Below are 8,865 nucleotides of genomic sequence, written 5' to 3' on the forward strand. Positions count from 1 at the left end.
GGTAAAAAAGCTGGAGGATCCGTTCTATATTTGATGGTTCAAGTTAATGCTTGGTTGTGCCAAGAAGAGCAGACAGACTGGAACTGATATGTAAAAAAAAGATGGAATGCGTAAAAATCGACTTCAAAAAAGGCACAGAAGTGATGCGGGCCTAATACCGTCGCACAAAACAGAGAGCTTCAAACGCAACTCCGGTGCTTATATAACCGGTCATGATGATATTTAGCGGCAATGTGGCAGGGGTTGATGGGAAGGGAAGGGACAGAAGCTCTTTCAGTGACCTCGCCAAACAGTTTGTTGCAAGCGTGCTACCCGAACCGTGTGGCAGGGTAACACACACACACACACACACACACACACACACACACACACTCCCTCCCTCCCTATGCACTGGTCTCCCTCCACAGGACAGACGCGTTGCCACAGGAACTTACAAAGCACTCTGCGGCATCATCCATGAAGCCCAGCTGGAAGCGGTGCTCGTCCTTAAAGGTCTCTGCCAAGGCGTGACGCAGGTTGTCAGAGGGCAGTGCGCCCTCCCGACTGTGCTGGAACTGGGAGAAAATGCCCTGAAGACAGAGAACAACAACTTGTTTGCACATGTTTTTCCTTTTTGTTAAAAGCATTCGTGTCACCCTCGCTGCTCAATTACACAGTCTGGATATGTGAGCCAAACAGTTGGCACATTCGTAATGACAAACAATAACTAAACCTTAATGCAAGCTCCCATTTAAAAAATAAAAAATAAATAAAAAGCCACTGATTGTATTCTACCTTTAAAGCACAAAAGATGCAGGATTCTCCCAGACAGAAGTGTCCAGGTAGCTGTCTCAAGCTGCGTCTGAAGATATCCAGCTGCCATAGTACCTACACAAGGGGAAGAGGATGTTACCTTGATTCTTCACACTATAGAACTTGTGTTTTTGTTACACATGGCAATCAGACATCAGAACTAAGTCTCCACGGTCATGAGGATGAGGAGTGGGCGAGGGGAAAGAAAGAAAAGCCGCAGGAAATGATCCTCTTCAACCAGCTCATCGGTTGTCTCACCCTCTGAGTCACGGTCACCGAAGAGTGACCTCACCGTGGGTCTGTCTGCAATAAGGAACTAACTCGCCGGTAGACCAATAGTCAGAAACAAGACAGTGACTAAGCTTCAAAATAAATAATGGTCATAGAGGGTGGTACATGGTGTACAGCTCCAAAAATGTAAACAAGCAGGTGCCAAATGAAGAAAAAAGTCTACGTACGTAAAGAGCTCCTTGTAATCAGTTTGAACATTATGCAATATGTTGACTTGGATCCAGCCAAAAAACAACCAAATCAAGAGGACACACCTACCTGCACAGCGCTGTTGAGGAAGCAGCTGTTCTGGCCCGGTTCGTTCAGCAGTCCTTTGGTGGGGGCCAGAGACAGCATGCTCCCCGGTTGGTACGATTTCCCCAGATTGCCCCCCGGCTTCCTGAAGAACTTGACCCATGCCATTGGATAGAGGGGGGGGGGGGGGGGATTGTTGACTTTTTGAAAAAAGTCAACAAAAAAAAAATCCAAGTCTTTGTTTTGGGAAGCCTTTGATAATCAGCGGTCTAATGCTTATGATAAGATGTGTTTTGACTACGGAGTTGCATGCCACGGTCATCCTGCAGTCTCGATGGCGCTGCACAAACGGCGTCAGAAGAGACAATTTTGCCACATGGTCCTGATGCTATTCAAGATGTGCAGCTGCACTCAATGGTCCCTCTCAGAGGTCCATCCATAGCAAGGACTGATCCAGGCCGCACAGGAAACACGGCTGGGCTGTGTTCGAGAGAGAAAACAAGATTAAATTAGATTTCAGCTGACATCATGGAGTTTATCATCATTTACTGCTTTTTTATTCTAGTATGTTCACTCTCTTCACCGCACAACATTTTGTCGTCAAGAAATGACCGTTCCTGGACTGTACTACTACTACTACTACAGTCTCCATATCTCTGCTCAACCGAGGTTAGATGTCAACAAAGCTTACATATTAACTTTTACAAACACCCTTTGCACTGGGGCCGTGTCAAACTAAAGGCGGCCCCAGCTGAAGTTGCACATTAACATTCAGACAGAATTATTTCAGTTTACCAAACAATAGATGACGACGGCCAAGAAGACATTTAAAGGAAACAAAGATAACGCTGACCTGGAGCAGGCCTTGCATTGAACACGGTAACTACAATTAGCTCATATTCATTTTCGATATGTGCATGATTATTGCGAAGAAGAGCAAGAAAGGAGGCAACCGCCAACATTAAAGGCCTCCTGTCACTACTGACACGTCTTGACTGATCTTCCCAACCTCTTAATATTCAATTTGACTGGAATGCAATAACTTTATTAATTTAGTCATTGATTAATCTGGTATTTTTTCATTCGACTCAAGTCGATATAAAACTAAGGAGAAATACTTGTCAGTAGTAACCACAGCCTAAAGTTAAGTTGTTAAAACAACAATCGGAAAATTAAAAAGGTCTTCATCTTAAGTTTGAGAAATTGTAAATGAGAACATGTTATATACGTTTACTTTGCATCTAAAAAATGTTTTTTTATCATAATCGCCATTGATTAATCTTCTGCTGCAATGGGTTTGCAGTCAAGTTTGCAGTTGCAGCTCCAGATGTGACGCCAAACTGAAACAGAAATGTGTGACCTGAGGATTTCAAATGACCATAAATAAAACAGTGCCTCAAGTTTCTTTTGTGTGCCATTTTGTCGGTTTTCCTGGCATTGTCATTCTTTTCTGAACTTAACTACAAAAGAGTATACTGGCCTGACCTATTTCTTACAAGAGTTGAGCAGTGGCGGACATTATAAACAGACCGTTGCAGATGCAGTTCAATTCACGGAGCTTGCACTCCACTAAAACCATCCTAAAGCAGCGCTTAACCCAGTCTTTGAGAGGTTTGACGGGTGAATATGTTTGTGCTGAGTGAGACAGTGGAAGCAGTGTCTAGGTTAGTGCAATAGCAAATGCCCCAAGGGGGACATACACAGCCACGGCCTGTCTGTTGTAATGTGCTTATTAAGATTTGTATGGGATATTCTTTCATGTCATTCTAAATTATACAAAGCGTGTTTGTGCGTCTTTATGGAAAACTGAAGCAAATGTACTTTCAGCAAAAATGAGCAAAGGGTTTCGTGTGTGACCCATGGTGATTCAGCCTCTTTTAGGCCCAGACACCTAAAAAAAACAACGTTAAAGAATGAACCGCAAACATTTTGTGATTCAGTGTGAGGACAAGAACAAATACTGCCCTACTTTGCACAAACAATGAAACTTCCCCTCTTGCGACAGCCTCCAGAAGCACAAAAAGTTTCAGCCAAAACCAGTCGGGCAGCATTTCCATCCTGGTATTTCAGGAATCCACAATGGCTGATGATGTTGCGACAATGTCACCTTTACAGCAAGTCAATGGTGCAACCTGAAGTTTAGTACTTAGGCGTATAGTTCACAGCCATGAAGTAAACAGGCTGAGGTCTTTGCCTCTGGACTCCACAGCAATCAGCATTCCAAAGCAATCACTTAAGCTCACAGTTGCTTAAGAGCTGCCGTTTCTGGATTAGTTTCAGGCCCACCTTTACTCACGACATCACATGCCCAAACGTGTCGGTACTATTTGTATGTTTCATCATAAGACATGTCCTGGCACATACAGAGTATCCACGAAATAAAAAACTGTATTTCTTTAAACCCATTATTTTCATATTCTACCTCTTGTCCCGGAGTGACTGAGCTCTTAAAGTGATAGTAATACCCCTGCAACAATTTCAATGAAAAGGATAATGTATAATTATTGCACTTTAGCAATTATTACTATCACTTTAAGAGAGCTCAATCACTCCAGGACATCACAATTCCCACAAACAGGTACAACCAGCAAACACGGCCCTGCCTTTCTGGTCCTAGAAATATTGTTGCATTTCGGTGGTCCACTTAAAAACAATCTGCCAGGCTCGCTCATGTTGAACGATCTTTTAGTCTGAGCAGAATTGGCACTTGCTGACTACAATTCAATGACATGATTTTCTCTTGAAAAGATTACCTGAGGGCAAAGAGTATCATTTTTTTTACCTCTTGAATATAATACTTTCCTTTTAACATGTTTGCACTCACTTGACAATAACAAACTTTCACCGTTATTTCATTTCCCTTTGTGATACGAGACTATTGCAGAGGAGAACATTTCTGCCACATCTGGTTTTTCCGCCACAAGAAACTAAAACTACATTCCGGGCGTATCAGATTAAGCATGACACTTTTCATCTGACAACATCATGTGACTGGCCCCCATGCAGTTTCCGCACTGCAGGACTGGCGCACATTTAAAGACATGGACTGGCTGAGTTACAATCCGGAGAGGTTAAAGTGGCACACACACTGCGAGGTATGCAGATAGAAAGTGAAGAGCTGGAAATACCGACGCGCATCGTCTGAGCATGGCGGCTATGAAGCCGTTTTTCCTGTATCCCATACGCTGCTGTTTTAAGATTTTTCAAGAAAAGACCAATTCTCAAAAAATGTAAAACAGATCCCTCATACTTGACTGAAACTGAATGCAGCCATGTGATGTATTGGCCTCCTTGTTTATAAACCTAAGTGGAGAAAATGACTCAGCTGGTCACGATATTGTCCTCAAGCCAGGTTTGTGTCATTACCCAATGCAAGCAAAGACATCTTGACATACTTCTTGGGTAACAAATGGCCCAGATACGTCTGGGTTTCAATGAAGTGGGGTTCAATCGAATGCAACACTGTAAGATCAAGCAGCGTGTGGGTGAGATAAGATGAAATCATGTGACGGCATGACTGCAGAAAAAAGTTAAATTCAAGGGGGTAAATCAGACAAAATCAAAGCACCATACTTAAAAATAAAAAGCATCACTTAACAACAGGACAAGCATCAAGTGCTTCAACTCATTTTCATTGTCTAGACATTTATCCTTTTACTAAAATAACCCCTGCACAGTGGGAAAACTTGAATACTCTTTCCACCTAGTCTATAAAACAATGACTGTATATTTACACAGATACATCTTCTCTTCTATCACTGCAGCTCCAGAGAATATGAGTGCAACAGGCTGCACAACATAGCATGAAACATGAAAGAATTGTTTATTCCATTTATTACCAATACTGCTAAAAAAAAGCTGTTGCACCGGATAGTTGGTTGGTGGGGAGCAGTTTCTTGCTAAAGAATGTTTTAAGAAGCCAGAAAAAGAAAAAAAAAGTAATTTCACTTTTTTTTCTTCTCAGCAGCACCAGTGCAGGAAGTCCAGTCTTCCTTTATAAACAAAGGCTTGCTCAGACTTGTCAGGCAAGGACCAGGAGTAACTTTTTCCCTCGTCATACGGACGATGCTAAGGCTAGCACCTTGGAGCAATCAGCCAAAGAGTGTGCTGTGCATCAGCACCTTTGGCAAGAGGTGGGCATGTTCGCTGCTATAATCGATCTGTTAGTGATCTGTTGATGGATAGCCTCATTAAGAATGATTCAATTGATCGCCTTCGTATGGTAATGAAAATAGTCGATGAATCAATCTGTGGTCAATCGAGACATGTCTGTAAGATGTGAAAATGGAAACACGTGGAGCACAAAGAGAGTGACGAGGCCTCTGTTGGAACAATTTAGCTCACAGGTTCCCTTCCTATTACCCAGAATGATGCCGGCAATTCTCTCTACATCAGTCCTTTCAAACACCACAAATGCAGAACATTTTTTTATAGCTCATACAAAGCCTTTAAATAAATTTGTAATCCTCATTTTCCTAAATAAAACACAACTTGCCCCACTGCACGGTACAACGCTCTACAACTCCTGAGACACTATAAGATAAATTGATGTCCGCACGACCTTTTTCTCAATGCAGATCAATATATCTTTCCGTCAAGCGGGTGAATTATCCTCCCACGTGACAACCGAGCGTTCCCCCGTGTTACTCCTCAACTCTGACTCACTGTTGATGAATGGCTTTTCCTTACTGGAGACCACGTTCAACAGCGACTTCGGCTCCCATGGTAGCACAGCATTGTGCATCCGTTCATCCTCTATTTTTTGAGTTTTAATGGATTCTAATATCTTATTTTAAACAACGAGAAACGTGTAAATAATTACATTTTACCGTCAGACAGATCATTTTGGAGCTAGGATGAGACAATTTGTGACCTATGAAAGTTGTAAAATGGAAAACATATATTTTGCCGTCTAATTCACACCTACACTTGTGTATCTAAACTGCTGGCTGATACGATTACATAGTTTCTAAAAATTAAACTACAGCATCGCAAGAGCAACAAACAAACAACAATGTTTTAAGATACAGACTTTTATGTCAAACTAATTCTATGAAAAGGTATCCAAATGTATCAAATGCTGCACTGCTCCTATTGCTACATGAACTTGTTATAAAATGTACTTATCTTAGTTATCCTACTAAATGTAAAATCATTCACTGTTACAACTTGACAATTAACATGTGGTTGTTTTCCATGTTAAATTCGACAGAGTAAAAATATATATTTCGGATGCAGTTATGCACAATTCTTTGATCTCTGACGTATATGGTGAACACAGGAACAAAGTCACATTTGTATAGAGAACTCTCACAGATGACAGTCTCCCACTTTATCCGTGTTTTCCTTCTAAAGTATTTAGAAGTTTTCCTTCCAAGTGTCTGACAAACTTCTTTCCTTCTTCACTTCCTCTCCACCGTCGACACAATGTTCTAATTTGCTATGATTTGATGCATTTAGGCTTTCCACAGTTCTTCCGTCAGTCTGTTGATTTTAATTAAAAGTTGGGACTGGGCAAACACACTAGCGTCTGACAACACGCAAAGCACGAGTAGCCCCCTGCATGTACAGAGAAGAAGCAATAAAACAGGACCCCTGCGTGCTGAAACACTCGAAACGGTGAAACTGGACTGTAACATTCCCTACGGACTGCAGACATGGGTTAAGCCTTCAGGCAACAATGCAGCGGTCGTTTCCTGTGTGGGCTTCCTGCTCAAAGGCTTGCCGCTTTCCAGCACACGGGTGACCGCATTCAACCTTGTGAAACTGAACAGGTCACCCACACCACGCTGAGCCACCCATGATTACAGAAGGAAGAGGGGGAACACAGGTTTCCAGGATCCCATACTGCAAAGAATCTGATTGAAAAATAACATCCTCCTCTCAACTTTTACAATTGCTTCCTTAAATCGTATTAATGGTTTCATCCACACATGGTAAATTGAGCCATCAATACCTAATAACTGCACACTCACGAAAAGGACTCTTGCTCCACGCGCTCACAAAACAAAGTGGCGAGACAAGGTTTACTGTCAAAACTGGTTATTCAGCATGCCTCCACACAGAGTTCACCACCTCAGTCCTCAAGGAAATGTTCCACAGCCCTCAACATGAAGGATGAGTGTGCATGATGTCTACAGGGCTGATGATCTCACTGCTTCATCACCACTGTGCGTATGGGACTGAGGTGTGCTGCGTGGGGGTCTTCTACCAGATGTGTGCACTTAAGTGCACGCGACGAGAGTCAGCAAAGGAGGCTCTCCTCTGAACTTCTGAATGTTCTTTGCGAATATTAAAAAAAAAAAAAAAAAAAATGGTGTGCAAGAATTACGCAACGTGAAACCTCAGTCCACAACCAAAACACGAGAGCCTTGGCAGGTCAGCTTACACTGTGCTTGTTTATCGTGAAGTGAACACCTTCAAAGATAAAGGGAAGCTGACATTTTGAGTCAGTAAATACACATTTTAACAGACTAAGGGAAAATACAAAGTGAACACGAGGTGAGCAGTCACTTAAGCCTCGTTTTCGTTGCGCAAGATACATATTTTAAATATTTAATGATAAACCGGACACGTAGCTAACTAGCTGTCCACAACAATGAGACTACGGACGACTTTCTTTTAAAGAAAATCAAATATATGATCTGCCTGTAAATCGAAATGAACCATACAAATGAATAGATAGGTATTGTGGTGTTTTACTTGTTTACGCACCACATTGTATTTATTACTTCATACATGTGCTAACTAAAGCTACCTGACCAACGAGAAGCAGAGCTAATGCTAGGCCTACCTGGTTTCCGACTTACCTGAGTTCCAGGTGAAACTACATTTCCGCCTCACGTCCTGCAGCTAAAACAAAACAAAAACAAAAAACAGCAAAAGTTTGAAGAACTGCCTCAAACTCAAAATAAAGAGCGACTCACCTCGGAGCGAAAAAATAACCAGAAGTGCGGTAAAATCCTCCAGTGAGAGCAAGAGTTGAAGTATTTCCGTTGGAGTTTCGGGGAGAGGAGGGAGGGACTGAGAAGCCGAAGGAGTCGCTGGTTCACGTGTAACGTTACTTCAAGGCAGTGACGGGCGCTGGAAACTAAACCGCCACTCACGAAAGAAAGTATTGCGTCCACGCCGCTGAAACTTCTGGCTTTTCTAGTATTTATTTTCTCTTAGAAAAATCCCACTTAGGACACAGCAGCCGTCTCGGTCCACTCGCGCTATCTTCCTCACGAGGCGTGCGGCTCTGCTGCAGCTCGCTGATGCGCGGCGGTAGTGAGCAATGGTCGCTCGGTCGACTTCGGCACCTGAAATACTGGATTAGAGATGTTTTCAGCGCTGAGATGTCAAACCCCGCCTCTCCAACAGTGTATTTACTGCAGTCTGCCATGCTACTGTACGCCACAGCAACACGCACACACACGCACTGGCAGACACGATAATGTTTCTTTATGGTGCAGGGGTTTAGAGTTAGATCACAACATTGCGTAGTTTTACTTTACAACTGCAACATTGTACCTTAAACATTTCTTTACAAGCACCTTGTCTTTCGAA

General features: G+C 42.5%; 1 protein-coding gene across 2 annotated transcripts in view; it reads right to left on the reverse strand.

The window, feature by feature from the left end:
* The window catches only part of usp53a (ubiquitin specific peptidase 53a), a 30,121-nt gene extending 21,557 nt beyond the window's left edge, over window positions 1–8,564 (reverse strand). Inside the window, exons 1-4 of one of the 2 annotated variants that reach the window (XM_079295371.1) lie at window positions 8,244–8,564; window positions 1,342–1,797; window positions 775–867; window positions 435–569 (exon numbers count right to left, since the gene is read on the reverse strand). In XM_079295371.1, the coding sequence (XP_079151497.1) occupies window positions 435–569; window positions 775–867; window positions 1,342–1,485 (372 nt within the window). In that variant the 5' untranslated portion in view covers window positions 1,486–1,797; window positions 8,244–8,564. The remainder of the gene's footprint in view (window positions 1–434; window positions 570–774; window positions 868–1,341; window positions 1,798–8,243) is intronic. The other variant, XM_079295372.1, reaches the window with a different exon arrangement.
* Window positions 8,565–8,865: the final 301 nt, after the last annotated feature.

Source organism: Melanostigma gelatinosum, assembly GCF_949748355.1.
Source record: "Melanostigma gelatinosum genome assembly, chromosome: 23".
Lineage (NCBI taxonomy): Eukaryota > Metazoa > Chordata > Actinopteri > Perciformes > Zoarcidae > Melanostigma > Melanostigma gelatinosum.